Raw genomic sequence first — 24,401 nt, forward strand, 5'->3', positions numbered from 1 at the left:
AGGGAAAAATCCATCTCTGATGTAACTCCATCTGAGAAGGGTGCTGAAACAATTTGTACAAGGGGGGGGGGGTTCTTCTGAGAGCCATTGAACCACACTGTGACGCCTGTAATGGCCACCACTTCAAACCTGGCGGTGCAGCATCACCAGCACTTGTGCACCCACGCCGCGGGTGTCATGCCAGGGCAGTGTGGCCGGGAGGTCCTCTGTCCACGGAGCAATGGTGGCATAAGTGGCAGTGGTGTTAGCTCCCCCTCTGCTGTTGCAGCCCCCAGGGCCACTTCATTGGGGGTCACAGGACTCCTGTCCACAGATCCCTGTGGCCGGGCAGCTCTACAAAGGGACTGGGGGGCACTGACCCCGGCTCCCTGCCGGCCCCCCCCACTGGCCCGGCCCTGGGCGGGGACAAACTCCGCGCATGCTGCCGGGAACAGGGGACCCCCGCGCTCACCTGCGGCAGCCTGAGCTTCGAGACACGCGGGGCCGCCGGGCCTGGCCAACTGCCAACCCCGGGGCGGGGCGCGCGGTGCTCGGGATACTCCCCCCGCTCCTCCGCGGCGGCCAGACCCCCCCCCCATGGAGCGCCCGGCTCCGCTCCCCCCAGCGCCACGGGGAGCCCGGTCTGACCCCCCCCTCGGGGCTGTGCACTGGGTAGCGGGATGAATGGACACGTACCCGCTGCACGCCGCGGCGCGTAACGCACCAACCAGCCACCCCCCAGCCGGTGTTTTAATGCCCCCTCGCAACGCAGGTCGTGGGTGTCGGCTGCACCCCCCCCCCCTTTTCCAAGCCGCGGGGTGACTGCGGGGCCCAGCCACCCGGGGAAACGTGCACGAGAGAAACACAGGAACGGGGACTGCACCCCCCCCCCCCCCCCCGCGTCCAACCAAGGGGGCGCTGCGCTCAGCCGCTGCGGGGCCGTCCAGGGAGGCGCGTCCGTCTGGGGCAACAGCGCCTCTAAGCGTCCTCCCCGCCTGCCCAGGGAAATCCAGCGGGGTCCAGGCGAGGCCCCCGCCCGTGACCGGCAGCCTGGCCCCGTGACAGTCCCCCCGCTGGTGCCTGACTGAGCGCGGGCCTGTTCTCAGCACAGGCCGAAGCCCCACGGACTTGAACAGGGGCCTGCAGCCCAGCCCGTAGCAAGGTGCGGGCGTGAGAACTGCCCCCCCCCCCCCCAAGGCAGGGGCACAGTGCCCAGAAGGGGACACGGCAGACACACTGGGGCAGTGGCAGTGCCCCCCCAGGCAGAAGCAGGGGCACAGTGCCCCCCCCAAGGCAGGGGCGGGCGGGAGGCGGCAGACACACTGGGGCAGGGGCAGTACCCCCCCCAGGCAGAGGCAGGGGCGGGGACGTGTCCCCCCCCAGGCAGAGGCAGAGTACCCCCCCCCCGGCAGAGACAGGGGCACAGTGCCCAGAAGGGGACACAGCAGACACACTGGGGCAGTGGCAGTGCCCCCCCCCAGGCAGAGACAAGGGCACAGTGCCCCCCCAGGCAGAGGCAGGGGCACAGTGCCCCCCCCAGGCAGAGGCACAGTGCCCCCCCCAGGCAGGGGCACAGTGCCCCCCCCAGGCAGGGGCACAGTGCCCCCCCCAGGCAGGGGCACAGTGCCCCCCCCAGGCAGAGGCACAGTGCCCCCCCCAGGCAGGGGCAGAGTGCCCCCCCAGGCAGGGGCAGGGGCACAGTGCCCCCCCCCCCAGGCAGGGGCAGGGGCAGAGTGCCCCCCCAGGCAGGGGCAGGGGCAGAGTGCCCCCCCCGGCAGAGGCAGGGGCACAGTGCCCCCCCCGGCAGAGGCAGAGGCACAGTGCCCCCCCCGGCAGAGGCAGGGGCACAGTGCCCCCCCCAGCAGAGGCGGGCGGGAGGGGACGCGGCAGACACACTGGGGCAGGGGCGGGCACTGGCTCTGCACGGCCGCGGGGACGTGGCCAGCCGCCAGGGCTGGGCAGCCAGGCCGGGCCCCGCGCCAGCGTCCTCCCCTGCGGCCAGGCCGCGCGGCTCTGCCTCGCTCCGCCCCCCGCCGGGTCGCGGGTCGCTCTCGCGAGACAGGAGCGCCCGGCCGCTGGTTCCATATTGGGTCATAGCCGCTCTTCGCGCCTAGGCTCTCGCGAGGCGGGGCCAGGGGAGGGGGCGCGATCGATTGGTCTGCGCTCCGGGAGGAGCAGGCGGCGCCGCCTGACGCAGCCTGGGCAGTGCCACTGGGCCGGGAGGGGGAGGTCACTCCGGCATCGCCCGCGTCGCCTGCCCTGGTCTGTTTGTGAGAGGAGTCCCCCCCCCCCCCCCGCCACCAACTCACATCTGGTGCCTTTAAGGACCCCCCCCCTTTCCTCCCGTCCACGCGCTGTCCCGCCCCGTGGGGTGACAGCGCCGCGGGGCGCGTGAGGAGAATCCCAGCCCAGCTAGCGCGAGACAGCCCCGGGCGCCGCTGCACGAGACACCCCCCGGCCCGGGGCGCGCGGAGGCTGCCAACGGGGCCCGGCCCGGGCCGTGCTGAGGGAGCTCGGAGCGGGGGGGGGGAGGGGAGGTGCAGACCTGTCCCCTCTCTAGGGGGCAGGGGAGGAGGCGTCCCTGCTGGGGCCGCTGGCGGAGTCCCCCCTCCCGCCTGGCCGGGCGGGGCGGGCCGCGGAGCCGCGATGACTCTGGAGCGGCCCAAGTTCTACCGGCAGGAGCTGAACAAGACGGTCTGGGAGGTGCCCGAGCGCTACCAGAACCTGTCCCCGGTGGGCTCCGGGGCCTACGGCTCCGTCTGGTGAGTGTGTGGGGGGGTGTCTGCCAGCCTGAGCTGCACCCCTTCCTCAGCGGGCTCCGCTCTCGGCCTGGGGGGGTAGGGAGTCTGGCCTGGCTTCTCCCCCGCTCCTGCATGCCGGCGGGCGGTGCACGTGCAGGGCGCTGAATGAGTTGAAGGGGAGCTGGGGGGGACCCCCTCAGCTCGGGGGGGGACCCCCTCAGCTCGGGGGGGGACCCCCTCAGCTCGCTGGGGTTCATTCCCCGCCTTCTGCCCCCGGTCTGATTGAATCGGCCTTGCCCACGGGGGATTTTCATCCCTGGGTTAGTGGAGAAACCGCTGCAGAACTAGTGTCTGGCTGGTGCTGTGCCCCAGATGGCACCGCATGACAGGGGCTGGTAAACGCAATTTCAGAGTCTTGTCTAATATTCCCTCTAGTCTTTTCTGTTCATGGACCATTTTTTCTAACCATGAGCTGAATAAATTTGTATGTGAACCAAGACATGTAGAAGTGGTGAGGGAGCTCGGAGGCGGCCCGAGGTCCCCTGAGGGGAGGTGCAGACCTGTCCCCTCTCTAGGTCCCTAAGTCCCCATCACATCATTGGAAACAAAACCTAGCTGTAAGCACTGTGAATCAGCTCATTGGCATTGAATCTCTTTAGTACAGTTTACAGGGAACACTCCTCTTGTCCCCCTTTTCCTCCAGGATATTAATGCACAAACTTTCCTCCTCCCCCACTTGAGTTACTGAAAGGTGGAGTGTGCCAAATCCCTGCAATTTGCTTTGTAGAACAGGATGACAGTTTCATCTTGGAGCTGCAGAACAAGTTGCATTTGGGGTAACTTTAAAGAGTGATTGGTTGTTATGTGACAATGAGATGGTGGAAAAGGTTGTGAGGTTCTCTTTTTTGCCTTGCCAGCAGTGCTTTTACAGGTAACAATTGGGCATGGGAGGTTAACAGAGGGGAAATTTTGTGGTCTTTCCTGATTGAGAAAATTAGGCATTAGTCCTGCTGTCAGATCTGTGAAAGCGTGGACATAACCCCAAAGAAAAATATTCTGGTCTTTAATCCTTAGTTAAACTAATACAGATAAGATGTGTATAACCAATACACACAAGACGTGTATCTATAGTTTGAATTGCTTGTAATTACAGCAGCATAATCAAAGATGCTGAGCTCCCATGGTATATCAAGTATTTTTGCTCATTTGCTAATGCAACAGTACTTATTAGTTTTGTTCTTCAATAATATAAAAAAAGAAATGAGTTGATCTACTTGACTATCCTCAGTGGTGTTGTCAAATCACAGTGATGCATGAAAGCTTTTTTAGGTGGCTTTACCGTTTTTTAAAAGATACATTAATGCTGTATGAACACATATAGTGTCTAAAGTTTTTCACCCACTATGTCAAACCCCGATAAAGATTTTGTAATAGTGCTTCCACACAATGGTCTCCTAATTTGTGATGTGAGCATGCATTAATGAAGTTATATGCAATTTGTAAATTTATACCTATAGTGCAGGGCTCACAATAAATATGAATGAAGAAAAGTAATTGCTATGTATATATTGTAGCTTTAAAAAAACCTGTCAGATGTTTGCTTTTAAAAAAGGCTGATTATATTCTACAATATTGTTCCATTTAAATAAGATCTATTAAAACTGCTTTGTTTGTAGTAAAGTATATTAAGCATTTGTCTTTTATACTTTGTATAAAGGTTAAACAGGTTCTAGCAGCATGAATAATTGGTATGACAGCTGACTAACCGAATGCATTCCCCCTAAATTTTTGGTATAGAAATGCTAAGTGTAATTGTAGTACAGGCAGTCCCCGGGTTACATGGATCCGACTTACATCGGATCCCTACTTACAAATGGGGTGAGGCAACCCCGCACTAGCTGCTTCCCCCCCAGCAGACCAGGGAGACGCGAAGCTAGCCCCGCCCCCCCAGCAGATCAGGGAGATGCGGAGCGGCTTTTCTCAGCAGACACCTCAGCTTGAGAATAAAGGATTGAGGGAAGTGAGGTGTGGGAGAATAAAACTGAGCTCTGGAGAAATGTTTGGCTAGAGTTTCCCCTACAATATGTACCAGTTCCGACTTACATACAAATTCAACTTAAGAACAAACCTACAGTCCCTATCTTGTACGTAACCCGGGGACTGCCTGTACTGTACTAAGATAAGAGCTTGACCTTGCTGGTTGATGATTATTTCCTGAGATGATGAGTTGAGGGTGCTCAGTGCCTTGCAGCAGGGTCAACACTAGAAATATAATGAGCAAGATCTCCTCCTACTTCCAAACCCCCATTGTGCTTTCAAAAAAAAAATGCTTGCATTACTTAAAAATATTTCCTTCCATTACCCATATAACATAAGGATTTGCATCATTAACTTCCTGTTTCAGAGTGTCGGAACCTTCAGAGATTGTGCAATTGCATTAGTAGCAGAGTAAGCTGTATTTTCTGTTGGAAGCAGCTTCAAACATGTAGCTGATAGTTGCTGATTATCAAAGTTTATTGAATTCACAAAAGGATTTGCTCCAGTGTGGCACATCTTTTCCTTCCTGATCCTAGTATAAAGTCCCTGTGTTGGCTGAAGCATCAAATTAATTTTCATTGCAAATACAGGATTATGATTTTAGTGTGATTAACACCCTCAAGCCCGAAAACTCCCCGCACAGTGATAGAGATTAAATGTATTATCACCCGTCACTATGTGCATACAGCAGTGAGGGGGTTAAACAAGATGAATGTCTTGATTGTTATTGAGAAGATTCTTTCCCAAACATAAGTAACCGAACTGTCAGGTAGAATTGTATAGTGGTTCCCAAACCTTTTTATATCTCGGAGCGGAAAAACCATTTACAAACTTTTGATGGACCAGTAACATTTATTTGCATTCTTGCATATTCATGATGCAAATGAGTATGCAAATAAAATGTTCCTAGTCTGCTAAAATGTACCCCAGCCCCGGCCTGCTGAGCCGACACGAACAGCTGGCTTCAGCTGTGGCAGCCGCCCACCACGTTGGTCTGGAGCAGCCAGCATAGGTGGAGCCTGGCAGCGTGCTGTAGCCCGACGACAGTCTACGGAGCAGTGGTTGGGAACTGCTGGATTACTGTTCCCTAAATTATAGGGCACAGTTGTTCTTGCGTCTCATCTTTGACTTAAAGAATAGATGGAAGATGTGTACTTAAGATTTGGAGATACAAGATGGACAGATCAATTTTCAAAAGTCTAGGAAGCAGTGATGTAGTCAGTGAAGTTGCCTACACAAAATTATGAAACCATGTCAGTAACACCTGTTGTGTGAAATGTTTATGCTGCCTACTCCTGCAACAATTTAGCTTTTTTATGTAACCTAGCTGTTTGATTTCTTCTTATGCACTCCCATGAAGTGCAAGCTACAAACATGTTGGCATTGGTGCCTTCTGGGGCTCCTGAAACCCCATTTTAGAATGCCTCTTCATGGTTGTAGGTATAGGATATTATGGTTCCAAATGTAAGGTATTTCACTGGAGAAAGGAATTGGGGAAAAGTGACTAAATGATGCTGATGCAACTCTTGTGACTTCCTGACCATATTGGGGAGAAATCATTGGTGATGTGGGATCAGATAGATCCAAACTAAAAACTGTCACTGATGTTTCAGCATCTTGATTGGCTTCTACAATGTGTTGAACATCTGTTGTGTGTAGATATGAAGTGTTTTACAGCACTGCAAAAGGTGTTCCAAGCAATGTGTTTTTACAAATGTATTCTAGGGATGTCAATGTGTAGTCGACTACCTGATTAATGGATAAGCCTGGGTTTATCCTATCAACTACATGCATCTCCCCCCCCTTCTCCCCCTGCTGCCTCTCTGTATCAGAGACATCAAGTTGGGGGGCACGGAGATGGAGCCATTGTGGCTTTTAAGCTGGCTCCCCTCATGTGCTGGCTCCTGCAGAGCTGCCTGCCCTCCTCCTGCCACCTCCCACTGAGGCTGGAGCATGAGGGGGCAGGTAGGAGCTGGCATGCACAGAGAGCCAGCTTTTAAGATGGCTCTCCATATGTGCTGGCTCTGTGGAACTGTCTGCCCTCCCTTTTGCTGCCTCTCAGAGAAGCAGCGAGGACGGGAGGGGCAGACAGGAGCCAATACATGTAGGAAGCAGCTTTTATGCCAGCTCTGCATGCATATCAGCTCTTGCAGAGCTGTCTGCACCCTCCCCTGCCCCATGTGTAAATATGTAACTGCTAGAATTTCAAGGAGGGATGTTAAATATCAGTTAATTGAATAGTTGATTAACCTCATGAATTCTTATTGGTTCCTCAACTGTTCTCTAGTCCCTGGGGGCAGGACCAGCAGCCAGTGTGCTCCCACCCCACTCCTGAGGAGCCCTATGCCACTTTGTGCTGCCTCTGTATCAGAGGCAGCAGTATGGGGTGCCAGGCGGGAGCTGGTCTGCAATGGGAGCCAGTTTAAAAACCAGGTCCCCTCACAGACCGGCAGCCTGTCATCCTGTGCTGTTGCCTCTGATACAGAGGCAGCAGTGCAGAGTGGCAGCAGCCCTTGTCCAGAATGGGGTGTGAGCTCCTGGACCCAGCACGAGCCGGAACTGAGGCTGCCTGGCTCCTAATATACTTAAAATGCAGAGCCGCAGTGGAGGTAGGTCCTGGACCCAGCCCAAGCCAGGACTGAGATGGGCTGCTGGCTAGCCTGCAAAAAATTTACTGGCGGTAAGGTAGGGGTAATGTGTGTAGTATATAGTATTAACTTGTAAGCTTTTGTTTATCAAATGTGAAAGTGTTGCCAGGAGCACGGGACCAGCGGGGGACTCAAGCAGTCCCACTGACCCCATGCTCCCTACGGCATTTCAAATCAGCAGTGCCGCATGGAGCCCAGGACTCTGGATTCCACGTGGTGCTGCAGCTTTGAATCACCCCTTTCTTTTCCCCCCTACCTCTTTCTGATAGAGGCAGCAAAGGTGGGGGGGAGGGGAAGCTACTAGTCAATTAGTGTGTCACTATCCAATAAGCATTTGCTTATTGGATAGTTGACTAGTTGTTCACATCCCTATTAATTGACTATTATATTACATCCCTGATTTCAAGCAGTTACACATTTACACAAATACCAGATGGTTAAAATCCCTAATGTATACAGGGCCTTAATCCATAAATGTCCTCTTAAAGGCCATACTTAGTTTGGGAAAGAATTTTATAAATTATGTGTACAATACTGAGTTTGATTTTTGACTAATTTTTGACAACTGATAAAGTATCAGATCCCGACTCTGAGTTTCTTTACATACATAGCAAGTTCTCTTTAGCTATAAAGAAAAAAAAACTACTGCAAATTTAAGGAAGTGTAAATGGAAAATTTATAAGGGGAAATTAAGTAAAAACCTCAAATGTCTTACCAAATAGTTTGCAAAATCATTGCTACTTAAGTATTTTTGGAATAGCATCCATCTTCACTCTCGCCAATCCATCACCAAGGTATCTGAGTGCCTTTCAAATAAAAACAATAATAAAATGGAAATTATTCTTTTTACCTTTCCAACCTGAAGGAGAAATAGCTTCATTAGTTTATAGGGTGAAGTATCCATGTGGGGATTGCATGTTAAACTGTGAAAGATTAGCCAAAAGAAATGAGTATGGGAGGGACTTTGAAGAGAGCAAGATTGTTTATTTCATTGGGGGAGAAGAGTGTTTCAGGTGAGGGGTGTGGCATGAAAGGAGCCATAGAGTTCAGTGGGAGGAGCCTGAAAATATTTTAGTAAGGCTGGTGGCATGCAAATAAGGGTGTAGTGGCAGAAGACAAGTCATACACATGGGGAGGAGGTGGGCAGAGTCTTGACAATGAGGTCAAGGAGTTTGAACTTGAATTTTAAGAAGTGTAGAGTGAGTCATTTCTCATCCTGAAGTACCTAGTGTAAAGCAAAGTAATATTTATGGGTAATCTGGTATTGTAGCTTTTTGCAAACTGGTGCTAACTTAATATGATCAAACACAGTCTGGGAAGAGGTGCTGAAATAAATGCCTTTTTATAGCTAAGCGCTGAATGTGTGTTAATTGCCAAACATACAGTGACTGCACTTGTGAGTGACTGTGGTTTTAGTAATATATAAACAGGACTCTCAGACATTTTGAGGGCCTTAGATTTCCTGTTTGCACAATGGGGTTGTTAGTCTTTAAAAAATGACCAGTTATCTTCAAGACAAAAAAGAGGCTACTGCTAAAACTTGGTCAGTAGAGTAGCATGTTTGCTGGCATGTTTGCTTGCATAGCCGCTAGTGATAATCAGAACAACCTTATTGGTAGCTAAACTTGAGAATAATTGGTTATCCAATTTCTAAACAAACTCTACCTGAGTTGCCAGTTCTTTATATCGGACCCCTGAAAAAACTTTGACACAGTAGTTCTCTCGATTTGTTTTGTAGTTGTTTTTCAAGGGTTTAAGTGACATACAGTCACAACTCAAAAGTGATATGTAATCTGGTAAGTTAGAAAGTAATGAAGCAATTTCCTGAATTGCATCTTAGAAATTGTGAATCTTAGAAACTGTGATTCAAGATAGATATGTAAATACTAAACTCATGTTTCTTTCTAAAACATAGGATTTGAAATGTCTGTTTTGTGTAAGGAGGTTCTCTTCTTCAACCATCTTTTTCAGCTGAAATATACTGCATTTTAAGGCTGTGTATAACACGGTGGTAACAACACAATGGGCACCTCCCGCTGGACACTCTGGGAATTAGCTTTTCAGCTCTGGAGCACCCCCTTTTAACTGGTGTCTCACCTGCTATCTATTTTTTCCCTCTACCCCTGTGTTAGGATGCACATCCCTCCCAGACCATAGCATCCTCCCCTTTGGGTACTGTCCTGCCGCAGTGCCCCCACACTCAGAATTGGATACAATACTGCAGAGGTGGCCTTACTAATGCTGGATGAGGGGGAATAATCACTTCTCTAGATCTGCTGGCAGTGCTCCTCCTAATGCACCCCAATATGCCATTAGCCTTCTTGGCTACAAGGGCACACTGTTGACTCATATCCAGCTTCTCTTCCACAGTAATCCCCAGATCTTTTACTGCTGAACTGATGCTTAGTCAGTTGGTCCCCAGTCTGTAACAGTGCTTGGGATTCTTCCATCCCACTTGCAGGATGCTGTACTTGTCTTTGTTGAACCTCATCAGATTTCTTTTGGACCAATCCTTCAATTTGTCTAGGTCACTCTGGACCCTATCCCTACCCTCCAGTGTAGCTACCTCTCCCCCAGCTTGATGCAATCCTTGCTGAGGGTGCAATCCTTCCCCTCATGCAGGTCTTTAATAAAGATGTTGAACAAAACCAGCCCCAGAACCAATCCTTGGGGCACTCTGCTTGAAACTGACCACCAACTAGGGATGTAAAATATCAAGTAATTGATTAATCGAATAGTCAATTATTCCTCCTGTAAGGAGGTTTAACGGTAGTTCAAATTAGGTGCTTTAATTCGAACTACCTAGTCCATGCCGTGTGTAGCCGTGGGCAGGTAGTTCGAACTAGGGGCATTTAAAAATGGCGCCCACCCAGGAACATGCAAATGAAGCCCGGAATCTTTAAATCCCAGGCTTCATTTGCAAGTTCAAATGCCTACATTAGCCACCCTAGTTCGAACTAAGGTGGCAGTGTAGACATACCCTTACAGTCCATTTATCCAGTCCATACTTCCTTAACTTGCTGGCAAAAATACTGTGGGAGACCATATCAGAAGCTTTACTAAAGTCAAGGTATATCATGTCCACCACCTTCCCTATGTCCACAGAGCCAGTTACCTCCTCATAGAAGGCAATCAGGTTGGTCAGATATAACTTGCTCTTGGTGAATCCATGTTGACTATTCCTTTCTTCCAAGTGCTTCAAAATAGATTCCGTGAGGATCCCCTCCATGATTTTTCTGAGAACTGAGGTGAGACTGACTGCTCTGAAGTTCTCTAGATTATTCTTCTTCCCTTTTTTATAGATGGGCACCACATTTGCCTTTTTGCAATTGTCTGGGACCTCCCCCGATCTCCATGAGTTTTCACAGATAATGGCCAAAGGCTCTGCAGTCACATCTGCTACCTCCCTCAGATGCATTAAATCCGGTCCCGTGGATTTGTGCATATCTAACTTTTCTAAATAGTTCTTAACCTGTTCCTTCTCCACCACGGACTGTCCGCCTCCTTTCCCCAGCCTTGCTCTAAATCAGAAGCCTCTAGCTTCCCTGGCAGGCGAGGCAGCCCGTGGATGTAAAACTGGGTTGTGCTCCCCTGTGGAGTGCAGAGAAATGTTCAGAGGGGCAAGACATGGCTCCTGCTCTTGGGGAAGGATATAAATGTAGGTAAGGGGAGCATAACCAGGGTTCGACAAATAATGCAGTCTACTCGCCTGTGGCGAGTAGATTACAACCCGCAAGAGCCGGGTTCGGGCGATCTGCGCATGCGCAGAACAATCTGTCCATGAGTAGATCGCCGGACAGCGCGGCTGGCAAGCAGGGCTCACTGCGGTTTGGCGAGCCCTGAGCATAACCATGATAAGTTTGGAGACCACAGCCCTAATAAATGTAAGCTCTTCAGAGAGGGAACTATCTAGGACTATGTCTACACTATCACTTAGTTGATATAACTTATGTCACTCAAGGGTATGAATAAGCCAGGCCCCTGAGCAGCATAATTACGCTGACCTAAGCGCCTGGGTCTAGAGCTGTGTCAGCAGTAGATCTTCTTCTGTAGAAATCGTTGCGGCTGCTCGTTGCGAGTAGATTAATTAAGTTGATGGGAGAGCATTCTCTCCTGTTGGCTTAGAGGGGGTACACTAGAGAGCTCACAATAGCATGGCTACATCATGGCACCTGTAATACAGTACTCTAAGCTCTGTAGTGTTCTTATAGCCTAAACAGCTAAAACAAAGCCTGGGTGAGATCTTTCTTTAAAGCTTTCTAGCTTACTGCTCTTTTCCATAAAGGAGCCTAATTGTAGAGAACAATATAGAAGTGTTTTTAGGATAAAATATTTTTCAGTTGGAGGAGCATATTGAAAGGAAATATTTAGAGCGTAGGGACGTTAGTTTGGGACAGGATCGTTAGTTTGGTTCTAGGTTGAATTACGATGGCTAAGATTTTATTTTGGAGCTGTGAAGTATATTTGGAAAACACTTCATCCCTCATTAAATTGATACTCCTGTGTATAGATTTTGAATTAATTTTTTTTCTATTTTTAAAGTTTTCATGGAACTGTAAAATGAAAATGGTATTTGAAATATTCCTTTGCAGGGTTTGCTACTTCAATATTGATGCATCGTAATTGTGCATGAGAACTTGAGATGAAATGAATCAAAACAAAATGAAACCATTACTGGTTTATTTTGACTGTCCGGTTAGTGAAGTGTAGGAAGTACATTAATACACATAAATGATGAAGAGCATAGTACATTTCAAACACATTTTGAATAACCCAAAGCAATGTTAGTAATTCAACTACAGCAGTCTGAGGATTCTGTGATCTCCTGTAGACTTTTCCAGCTCTATTTCCATATTTTTTCCTGTGAGCTGCAGACAGGGCTACTGCTCTTCTACAGAGGAAGACTGAAAGTACTCCTTTCATATCACGGTAATACAAAATAGAGAATGTATAGAAGACTATCTTTGCTGCATGAAAAAAAAGTTAGGTGTTTGGCTGCATAGTTGCCCAGTTTTTCATAATCTTCTTTTTAGCACTTGGAGTAGAAAGTATGCATGGATTTTAATAGGGGTATTTTTCATAAATGAAATGTAGCAGGTTACACTAAGTATTGTGACTTCATTTTATAGAAGATAAATACACTATGTTTGGAAGTGAGTTATATTTAATTTTTATTTCTGACTTTAGTATGCATATGTTTTTCTCCTGAGACTTCTCTTCTGTAGGATGTGGTGATGGACTTTCCATTACTGACCTTGCTTCCCTCTTTGAACTTGTAAACTTGAGCTTTCCCTTCCTTTTCATGATTATGAAGGGAAATGGTTTGTATGGATTTCATGTAGAAATGAGAGGCAGGCCGGTTTGAATAAAAGTTCTATGAAATGAACAAATGATTTCCCAATACTCCTGGCATCTCTTCTACTTTCTGCACCCTTTCTCCATTATTTTACCGTTGAGTATAAAATCATCAGTTTCACATTTTCTTTCTCTTTTTTTTAATAAAGCAGAAGAAGCTAGATTCAGACATAATCAAAAAGGGAAAGGGAAATTTAGTTGTTCATAGTAAATAGCCATCTTTTGTTGGTGCCTAGATTCCAAAATTCTCAGGGCTCTGGAATATTTGTGTAGGGATGTATTGTAGGTTTAATAGAATAATGCTTTTCATATATGTAAATATCTTTTGTGATGACATTCAGGATGGATTGATCGAAATCAAAAGTGAATTAAAACAGCTGGCATGAAATCTTGATTGTAAATAATCAGTTTTAATCTTGTTTTGCATTTGTACCTTTTTTTCCCTGAAGAGAAGATGAATCGCATTAATTGATAACCATTAAAACATGTATTTACAACTAAGGTATAGTCTTTACATACATTTGGTACTGTTTTTTGCTAAGCAGGAAGATACATTACATCTGGACACATTTTTAAACTGTTATATAGCTTAACAGACACTGAGACTCTTCAATTTTTATTTGTTTTATTTTGTTAACAATGGTGAATGATGTATTTTTTTTAATTTGTAAATTAACTTTTTATTCTTGATTCATGTCAAGTTCTATTTGGATGGAAGCTGAAATTTTTTTAAAATGACCAAAAGAGTTATGCTTTGATTAGTGAAATAAAATTGCTTTAAATGTGCTGATACATATGAAGAATTTATCAAAATGTATTTTCCATTTAAAATAAACTTTTATTTAAAAAAGTAGCCTACATAGTTATTGAATTGATTTTATCTGTTTACAATATCCTTCAAGATTTTAGAACTAGAGATTGTAAGTGGGGGAAAAAAAAGCTCTCCTGCTTTTTCAGTTCTCAATCTGTTTCTTAACTTTGAGCTAGTAATTGACCTGAACTAGTTGAATTAAACTGAAATGAAGTTTCCTAAAAGATTTGTCGTCATTCTCTGAAATGCTCGAGGAAGCTTGTAGAATGCTTCCTTCTAAATTACTAGTTTTTACAAGCCCAGACTCTGCAGCTAAAAAAGACTTGAAGACTTTGATTATCTCTTGGAATATTGATTTTTTTTTAAAAATGAGACTGCATTTGTGATTGTCACATCTTAATTCCAAGTACATTAAAATGTTATGTACAAATGCTTTTAGGATATGAATCAGATGGTTTTCTTAAAGTACAGTGTACTCCTCTCTTCTTCAAAACCCCTTTCCCTGCCACTAATCCTGATGCAAAGGGTTCACCTTGTGATTTTCCACTTTTCCTTTGAAACAAAACATAGGTGTGGAAACGTGGCTTTTTAAAATGTGGCACAGGGTATTTAATGAATTAATTTCAATGGGAAGAGTGGAAAGTGGGTTATTTTGGTCTCACTATGTGGTTACTACTTTTTAAAGTATTTTTATAGTATATTTGGTAACTTTATTTTATTTTTTTAATTGTAGCTCTGCCTTTGACAGAAAAACTGGGTTGCGAGTGGCTGTGAAAAAACTGTCTAGACCATTTCAGTCCATCATTCACGCCAAAAGGACCTACAGAGAACTACGGTTACTTAAACATATGAAACATGAAAATGTAAGTTCTAGGAGATGCCCAGAGACATGCAGTATGTGGGGAACTGAATATTGATCAAATTCAGATGATCCAGTAACAGAGAAACTAACTTTCAGAATGACTACATTAAAAGTCTTGTACTAGAAGACTTTGGGTATCAAGTAAAATGTTTTTAGTACTTTGAGAAAATGAGATGTCAGAAGAATGGATATGTTTTTAGTATAAAATTGGTCAAATTCTGCTACAAGTCTTTTTCGTTTTGCTGATTTGTAGGATGTTTAGTAGGTGTTGGGAAGGAGGACGGAGGGAGAGGGCAACAGTGTACATGCTTTTGAAAGCGACCATATCTCCTCAGACTAACCTGATTGAAAACAGAAGATGGAAGAAGTTCCTGATTATTTGTAGTTGATTTTGAGTGCTAAGTATATTTTAGTAGGTTTATAGAAGATCCTTAATAGTAACAAATTGATCTAGATTCCAGTAACTCAGTGAAAGTTAACTGTTAAGGCATTTTGAGAGCTCTAACTTTCAGTGATGAAGCAAGACTTTCAGTGTAACTGTTTCATAGTAAAGCCTCAACTTAATGCAGTATTTTACAGTAATATACACAGGTATTAAGATGAGCCTAATTGGTGTCTGTTCCTCTTTAACTTTTGTGCTTTTAACATGTTACAGTATTCTATGATGCTTGGTTTCTTCTACTGCTGTGTCAGACTTTTCTTGTGAGGAAAATTAAATGACACTTCACTTTCCTCTTGCTTTGCCTGTTCTAATCAGGGTTTCAATAGTACTACTGAACACTGGTGGCTCCAAATGCTCATTTTAGCATTAATTGTCACTGCTCTTGCAAAGATAGATGCAGGTTTCGTGTCTTGAGACTAGGGATGTTAAAATTAGATTAATCAACTAATCAAATGGTTGATGGAATTTCCATTGACTATTCAATTAGTTGATAAGGGTGCTTCCACTTTGAAATGTAGCAAGAGTCTGCCCGGCTGTTTCTACATTTCAGAGGCAGAAGTGCCATGCCATGTTCCGCCTTTGAAATAAAGACAAGCCCCCATCAGGGACTCTTGTGCATTTCAAAGATTGAAATGCCTCATGGAGCCTGGGGCCAGCGGGGGACTCCCTGTTCCCCTTGCTGGACCCAGGCTACATGCCATGCTTCCACTTTGAAATGTACAAGAGCCCCAGCAGGGACTCTTGTACATTTCAAAGGTGGAATGCTGTCAGTGCGCCCTTGCTCCCTCCCATGGAGCTGAAGGGAACCGGCCTTTAAGGCAGCTTCCCCCAACACCCTCTCCTCTTTTCCCCCCAACTTGCTGCCTCTTTATGATAGAAGCAGCAAGTGGGGGAGGAGGGAGCAACGACTAGTTGAATAGTTGCTTACATCCCTACTTGAGACATGATGACTTATCTTCCATGATGCTAGGATCAGGAAGAGGCTGTTGTTTGTTTTATTGTGGTCCCCCTGGGTAGGTTTTATTGTGAATTCTGTGCCTGTTCAGCTGTTGCATTCTTCACTGATGTAGACTGTCTTTGGCCTGACTTCATTATTTGTATTACAGCAGGTGTGAGTCAAGGATCATGGCCATTGTAGGAACCATAACCTCCAGTTTTGCTCTTTTTTCAGAGAGCTCAGACTCTAGCTTAAGGGAGAAAAGCGTAACCTTTGGACTATAGCATGAGGGGAATTCCTCCCCTCCCCATTTTCTTTCTTGGTACCTAGACCATGAAACTGAGAGAATATAAACACTATCTTTCATATGCACTAAGGATGTTAAGTATCGTGTAATCAACTAATCAAGTAGTCAATGCATTTTTGCATCGACTATTTGATTAGTTGATAGGGCGGCACTGCCCCTTTGAAACGCCACAGCAGCATTTCAAAGGGGCAGCATCACACAGCTGATTGTGGGCTCTACGTGGCGCTGTCCCGTGGAATTGCTGCCACAGTGTTTCAAAGCAGCAGTGCTGCATGGCGCCTGGGGTCAGCTGGGGACTCCACGGCAGTATTTCAAAGGGGCAGCGCAGCGCAGCGCAAAGCCCAGGTCCGTCCCCCTTGCTCCCTCTGTCTGATAAAGACAGTAAGGGTGGGGGGGGGGGGGGAGGAAGCCCTTAACATCCCTAATACGCACTGCACTTCATTCCATTTCCTGCATCTTCAAATCCCTTCATTGGTTTTCCATTGCCTCTGTATCAAGATCAGGTCATCTTCGTGTTTAAGGCTCTGCACAACTCCACTTCATTTAATTTCTTCTCTTCTTGCTTTCTTCCTTTTTTCCTCTGCTTTGGCCACACCATCTGTCTTATTGCCTTTTCCACTTTCATCACTGTGCCTCTTGTCATGCTGTCCTTTCTGCACAGAATTTCTGCCAAGCCACTGTGCCAAACATCTACTTTCTTTTGGCTCCCTTGGAAATCTTAATAGTGCTGTTGTGTATCTATTATAAAAAGATTTATTTGCACTAGTATGTGATAAATTGATCTACCCTGATCATTGGTGATCTGTTGCGTTAGTTTAAAAAAAAAGTATGTGATTGTAAGCTCCTTTTGACAGAGACGTTGTCTGAGGCCAGGTCTACATTAAATACTTCAGTACAAGTACATCACACGGGGTGAAAAATCCACACTGCTGAGTGACATAGTTATATCAACTTTAACTCCTTGTATAGACAGTGCTGTGTTGGCATGAGAGGTTCTCCTGACATAGCTACTGCCTCTATAGAGTTGGAGTGCTTAAGATGATGGACGAACTCTCAGCTGTCAGTTTAGAGTAGGGGTGGGCAATAATTTTCACGGGGTGGGGTGCGGGGGGCGGCACTTAATGAATTTTGGTATATGGGAATGGGCTGACTCAAACCCTGGAAGGGGTGGGGTCTGGGGTGGGGCTGAGGACTAGTTTCCCCTCTCCCCTGGGTTGTCTAGGGCCAGAGGCTTTGAATTAAAACACAGCAAGGACTTGCAGCTCCCGGTGTTGCCTAGCAGCTGCCTGGGGCTGTGGTGGCTATTTAAAGGGCTCATGTCTCCAGCCCATGTCGGGGTAGTGCCACAACCAGGAGTCCTTTAAATAGCGGCAGCAACCCTGGACAGCTGCCAGGCAATGCAGTAGTGGCAGCACCGTGAGCCTTTTAAATTGCTTCTGTTTAAAGGGCTCACGGCTCCAGCCTATCCCAGGGTAACACCATGACTGGGAGCCGTTTAAATAGGATCCTGCTGCCTGAGCCACCATCTGGAAATTCGATGGCATGGGCAGCTGGATGTAAATAGAAAGTGGCCGGAAGCAGTCTGTGGGCCCAATCAAAATGTAAGGCGGACCACATCTTGCGCAGCCCTGGTTTAGAGAGTCATAACCAGAAGCGGCACAGCCATGTTGATTGTAAGTTTGTGGTGTAGGCCTGCCCTTACTATATTGTGCGTCACTTAGGGGGTGTGTACACAGCACCCTTACCTTGAAATAAGCTATGCAATTTGTGGTATGCAATTGCAAATTGCATAGATTATTTCAAGGTTATTTTGAAATAGCTTATTTGAAAATTTGGCATTGTTTACGCAGAGCCAAATGTCAAAACAAAGAGCTATCTTGATAAATCCCTTTAATGCTCATAGAATGAGGGTTACAGGGATGCTGAATAGCGCTCCCGTTATTCTGAAATATATTTAGACTTAATGGGCCCGTTTAAAGATGCGGAATTGCTGTTTCAAGATACTTCCAGTATCCTGACATAGCCCTGCTGTCTAGACGTAGCCGGAGTGTGCTGTTGATAATCAATAAGGTACATTATTTTTGAAGCTAGATACAATTTTTGAAGAAAATAAATAGCAGTATTTCTACTCTCTCTAATTTCTTGTGTTGTACGAGAAGCCTGAAATTTGGTACTCTGGAAGGGTGGATCAGGTAGTATCAGATGTTTCTTGCAACCTTAATATCCTTTGCAAAAATACTTTCCAACTTCTGTAATGTAACTTCTCTGAATAGGATGCAGCAAGTCTTAGCAAGTTGGAAAGTTAAATGTAAACAATTATCCCAATCTGTGTTGAACTTCAAATACTGCATGTCTTGATTAATACTCTCATTTGTGCAGTATGTATATGTTATGGATTATTTTATTTTCTCATCAAGTTATGCCATGAACTCCCCCAACTAGTAACAAAAATGGATATAGTTCTGACTTGTTCAGAATACATTCTTGGCATCCTGGAAATGTGTGTAATTTCTATATTGTCCCAGTACAAGGTCTGGTTTTGGGTGACTAATTCTCATTCACTGCAGCATCAGCGCTGTACGCTATTTTGAGGCAGCAAAATCACATGGTTGAACGTTCTCCAGCTTTTTGTACAGCTGTCAGAATGTTAAGAGGGAGAATTCAAATGTATATTTTATATGAGCTTTTAAGTTGACATGAAGAGAATTCCTGAAATTTTGGCAGTAAGCTGAGTCCAACCCAATTCCAATTGCATTGTCTTTTATCTAGTGAAGAATTAACATCACCAGACAACTTAATTCATGAATTCTCTTGTGCTTTTTTTACTTGAATTTCTCATGTTGTTTTTCATTCTAGTATGTGTAGTCGGCCACCAGCCACCTTACTCAGCTGCTGGTATTGCCCAAGGCTGTGATGCTTCAGCAGTCTTCTTGGTGTTGCTAATATAAGTGGAACTTTTAAAACACCTGCCTATTATGAAGAATATTCCAACAGCACCTAGTTCATAAGGGTAAAGCTCTAAAGTTGATGGTATTGCTCTAATGCAGGGGTGGGGAACCTAAGGCCTGGGAGCCAGATGTGGTCCCCAGGCTTGCCTGGATTCGGCCCCTGAGGTTTGGGATTCCTCCTGCAGCATTGGGGAACCCATGCTAGCACTGCAGTTCCGCAGGCCTGGAGCACACAAAATCTATTAGCCTAGTCTCCTCTAGGCTCTTGTGTGTGAAAGGAATGTGGGGAGAGAATGTGGGGAGTGTCTTTCTCCTTCACATCAGTTGTGGGATCACATCAGTGAGGGTTTGTGAGGTTGTTTTTTTGCTTTTCTGCTTCTCACTTGTGTGTGGTTCCCAACTGATTTTTTTTTTTTTCTGTGGGTCAGCAGTCCCTGACCCAAAAATAATAATATGGAGATTTACCTATCTCATAAAACTGGAAGGAACCTTAAAAGGTCATTGAGTCCAGTCCCCTGCCTTCACAGCAGGACCAAGTATCATCCCTGACAGATTTTCCCCAAATCCCTAAATGGCCCCCGCAGGGATTGAACCTCACAACCCTGGGTTTAGCAGGCCAATGCTCAAAAACCACTGAGCTATCCCTCCCCCCGCACTAATGGAAAAAAGGTTCCCTGCTCCAGCTCTAATGGAGAGACACACCTATCAAGATTCTCTTAAAACTTTTTGGGATTTTTTTGTCGTTGTTCCCCAAACTATGATGGAAACTTTACCTTGGGATAAGCATTTTATTTAACTAGCAGTCACATATTAAGATGTTAGTAGGAATAAGTAGTGAAAATTAGAGTAGAGATTTTATCACTAACTGTTTATCATTGTGTACTGCTGCATTTGCTCTTCCCAGTTCTCTTGTTTTCATTGCAGTCTTCATCTACATTCTCAGTCTCTCATTCTAACCCCTGTGCTTGGAATATTCTTCCTGTTCTGATCTGCCAGGTACCCTCTTTCCAATACATTTTTTCAAGCAAATCCTCCTTATCAGTAATCTCCATATCATTGCTCCTCTGAACTATTACCCTGTCTGGTCTCAAGACTATAAATTCTTTTGAGTAGAAAATAAATGTCATATATTGGTAAAGCATATCAAACTTCTAATGCTATATAGATTTACTTCTCAGCAAATCCATTAAGTACTCAGTAGTACTATCATTTTCAGAACGTTGCATTCCTCATGCATAAAAACGGTTGAAGTGTAATACTGAACTGAGCTTTAACTGCTGAACCTGAAATATCATATCCATAATATTAGTGTTCTAAAATGGAATTATAAATCCGTATTTTGGTAATTTTGTTTCACATAGCTTAATCTGTGAAATATTTTATAAAATGAATCACATATGGGTACCATGATACTTATATGCTCTGATTGGATTTTGGTTTCTTTGAGGTTGTTTGCATAGGGTTACATAATTGGAAGCAGAAATGTAATTTGAGATCATAACTGTTTTCCTAAACAGCCACTATGTGAGATTGCAATCATTGACTATAGGAAAAGCTGCTTTCACTGAGCATATCCTGCTGTGAAATATCTGTGTTACAAATAACTGGTTATATAATTGGACACTGGAGCATTTCACGCTCTGCTTTGTTCTTTAACCAGTTTGTGTACATCATCAGATTGGGGCCCTGAATGTAGTGGTGATTAAATTTCCTCAGAATTGCAATAATGATGCACTGCAGAAGGTGCATATGGAGTGTTGTAGATAATAGGTGGGTGTAACTTCTCTGACAAAAGGTAAGGATAGACTGTATCTTTTCATATTAAAATGTGCAGATTCAAAATGATATGGTCAGTTAGAATGGAAAAGGCAAGTACTGCCTTTTGCTAAACTAGAGATTGATGCATTGATTTGGCAGATTAATTCTCATTAATGGAAATACTAATTGAAAAAGCCTTACAGGTGTGTGATGTCTTTTATAGTTCTTCGTCCCTTGCACTATTCAGAAGGTGAATTTGTTGTTTCTTGAAAATGAAATAACACGGTAAAGGTGAACAGATGATAGGAACCAATCTATCTAATAATGTATTATTACAGAGTAGAAGTTGAGTAATCATTGGGATTCAGTATAGGGCAGATTTCAGGAAGCTCAGAATGTGACTTGTTCCATTTTTTTCTCTCTAAATATATCCTTTCCAAAAGCATAATTTTGGCTTCTCAAAACGTGTGCCCTTGAAATCATCTTAAAGTTAACTTGGCCAAATTCTGCTGTTAGGTACATCTTTGTAAGTGGGAGAACTAAATTCCACCTTTAGTTACACATGTACAATTAAACTTCATTGGAAATACAAGGGTGTGAATGTAGACAGAACACAGCAAAGAGAAATTGAACTAAAAATGCAGGAATGCTTAGCTACTTATAGCTGAAGAACTTTTTATTTGTTTTAATTTCTCTTTGTGAGATTTAAAGCAGCTTGAATTTACTTTCTAGTAAATTCAAGCTGGAGCCAGTCTCCAAAAACAGCTCAGTTTTATACCCTCACTTGTACCTTTCCTGCCTTTGCAAACCTCCATCCTCATCTTCGTTTTACTGATACAAAACATCCTCATTCCCATAAATGCAGAGCAAAGAAATACACTTGCATTAGTTCCTGGAAACAATATCTATTTACCTGGTCATAAAACTAAGAGCTCTCAGATACACTGAGGGTTAATTCATTTATCGGGATTTTGTAAGGTTACTCTGATTTTTGCCAGCTGGCTTATACTTCCCTCTCAATAGGTAGACTTTTTAAAAAGTTTTATACCCTCACTTGTACCTTTCCTGCCTTTGCAAACTCTTTGCTGAGTTCTGTCTACATTCACACCCCTGTAATTCCAATGAAGTTTAATTGTACATGTGTAACTAACACCTGGTCGTAACTTGAGTTGGTCGTAAGTCAGAAATACCCTTAAAACGCGCTGCTTGAAAAACTTGAGTACTTGGTTCTCAACTCGAAAATATTATAATGGGGTTAATGGGAGGTTGGTCGTAAGTACGGATGGTCATAAGTTGGTGTGTTCGTAAGTCGGAGAGTGGCTGTATACTCAAATCAGGGGAACAAGATAATTTCCATCCCAAAACACTGAGAGAACAAGTACAGTTACAAACATTTTAATAAGTTTGATACCATATTACTGGAAAACAGTAAATGCATAGTATTTATCTTTAAGAATGTTGATAGGGTAGAAAGATGCACACAACTATAGATCAGTTAGTCTGATCTCAATACTATGCAAATCTTTAGAATAAATTTGGAAGAAAAGAATATCTTGCCAGACTAAATTGGTATCTTTCTTTGATAACTTATTCTTGAAACCAGGGATATGCAGTAGATCTAATCATAGACTCAAGAATCATAGTGTTGGAAGAGACCTCAGGAGGTCATAGAGTCCAACCCCCTGATAAAAGCAGAACCAATCTCAACTAAATCATCCCAGCCAGCGTTTTGCCAAGCCAGGACTAAAAAACTTCTAGGGATGGAGATTCCATCACCTCCCTAGGTAATCCATTCCAGTGCTTCACCACCCTCCTAGGGAAATAGTTTTTCCAAATATCCAACATAGACCTCCCCCATTGCAACTTGAGACCATTGTTCCTCATTCTGTCATCTGTCACTACTGAGAACAGCCTCTTTCCATCCTCTTTGGAATCCCCCTTGAGGTAGTTAACGGCTCCTATTAAATCCCCCCTCACTCATCTCTTCTGTAAATAAGCTCGGATCCCTCAGCCTCGCCTAGTATCAATTTTGTTGCTATCCATTAGACTTTCTCTAATGTGTCCACATTCTTTCAGTAATTCTTTCAGAATCCACTTTGCAAGCAGTAAAAGTAGTAACAACGTCCCCCCCCCCCCAGCTGTGTATGTGTTGGGTAAGGAGAGGAGAAGGAAGGACAGTGTGTGTTTATGAGAATGACACACACACACACAGTGCGAGTGTGACAGATTTGTGTTGCCAAGCTCCCTCCATCTCCTTCTCTCTGTGTGGAGACAGAGTACAGGAGTGGGGGGAGGGGAGACACCCTGACGACAGCACCCCACACCCCCTTCTCTCTCCCACACCATGCACAGTGAGCAGGAGGCTCCCTAGGGGCTGCTCCAAGGCAGAGGGTAGGAGCAGCAGGACAGTGGGTTGAGGGGCAACTGAAGTGCCAGCACTTGACAGCTTCCCAGCCAAACCAGTCAGGATCGCCTGTCAGAGGCTCCAAAGTTGGTGAGCTCCTGCGCAACTGATCGAAGTCTTTTAGAACAGTTCCCTTGCGGCCTGCGTAGGCATGATGTCTGGCCCGCATGCCTTTGGTGTCGTGATGTTGCTCATGCACACTCCTCTCCCCTTCCCTAGTTCCTTCTGTACCGTTCCCAGCCAGAGATGGAACCCTGCAGTGTTCCTAAAGAAAACTTCTCTTTGTCAAGGTTTTAGCTAGATAAGTAGTTGTTTTTCCTGGTTACTTAGATAGTAATCCTAGAGCACTTTTCCCTTTTTAAACTTAATTTTTTCCAATTATGGTAAAACAGGAGGAGACGGTGACCATATTTACCACCTCAGACAAATGGGCAGACAATATGTTTAGGATAATACCATCCCCTTTACCTGTCTATCCTCTAACCAGCCTCCTACCCCATCACTCTTCAGGGACCTCTCTCACAAGTTGCTTCACCAGGAGAGCCAGCACCTCCACCAGTTTGAAGCTATAGAACCTGTTCCAACCCAATACATAGGAAAGAGGTTCTATTCTCATTTCTCACAGAGAAGAAAAGTGGAGGATGGCATCAAATCCTTGATCTTAGAGCTCTTAACTAGTACATTAACAAAGGTGACCCTCACCCTATTATTCCAGTGGTGAAACAAGGGGGCTAGTTTTCATCTCTCAACTTATAAGCAAAGGGCTGGGCCAGTCAGGGAAGAGACTCCGTCCTCTACCCCTCCTCCCCCCAGTGCTGCTCCCCGGAGGCTGCGAGTCCCAGCGCTGCTGTCCTGCCGGTGAGTGCGCTGGGAGCACAGGGATGTGGTGACAGAAGGGGAGAGGGTGAAGAAGGATGCCGGGGGGCAGGATGGGAGGGGGCAGAGGTTGCACTTAGGCACATGGGGCAATGCAGGGGATCAGGCTGGTGGGAATCATGGGGCCGAGGGGAGCGAGGCTGGAGCAGAGGGAAGATGTTGGGGGAGGGATGGGATACAATTTTACTCTGCAGAAGCTGCACTTTCCTTTACTCCCCCCTTCTTTGCCTCTTTTCCCCAATTAGCTATTTGGCTACATTCTCATCCTCTCACCTTTTCTGCGTTATTCCCCCAAC

General features: G+C 45.4%; 2 protein-coding genes across 4 annotated transcripts in view; one reads left to right on the plus strand and one right to left on the minus strand.

Annotated features, from left to right (window-relative positions):
• Nucleotides 1–1,225, minus strand: part of SLC26A8 (solute carrier family 26 member 8) — a 34,918-nt gene extending 33,693 nt beyond the window's left edge. The window contains exon 1 of one of the 2 annotated variants that reach the window (XM_075910171.1): nt 676–1,225. The gene's annotated coding sequence lies outside the window, so the exon portion shown is untranslated. Of the gene's footprint in view, nt 1–451; nt 583–675 lie in introns of those variants that run through there. The other variant, XM_075910170.1, reaches the window with a different exon arrangement.
• A 919-nt stretch (nt 1,226–2,144) lies between these two features.
• The window catches only part of MAPK14 (mitogen-activated protein kinase 14), a 60,516-nt gene continuing 38,259 nt past the window's right edge, over nt 2,145–24,401 (plus strand). The window contains exons 1-2 of one of the 2 annotated variants that reach the window (XM_075910336.1): nt 2,145–2,741; nt 14,305–14,434. In XM_075910336.1, coding sequence (XP_075766451.1) covers nt 2,626–2,741; nt 14,305–14,434 — 246 coding nt within the window. In that variant the 5' untranslated portion in view covers nt 2,145–2,625. The remainder of the gene's footprint in view (nt 2,742–14,304; nt 14,435–24,401) is intronic. The other variant, XM_075910335.1, reaches the window with a different exon arrangement.

This window comes from Pelodiscus sinensis, chromosome 27 (genome assembly GCF_049634645.1).
Source record: "Pelodiscus sinensis isolate JC-2024 chromosome 27, ASM4963464v1, whole genome shotgun sequence".
NCBI lineage: Eukaryota > Metazoa > Chordata > Testudines > Trionychidae > Pelodiscus > Pelodiscus sinensis.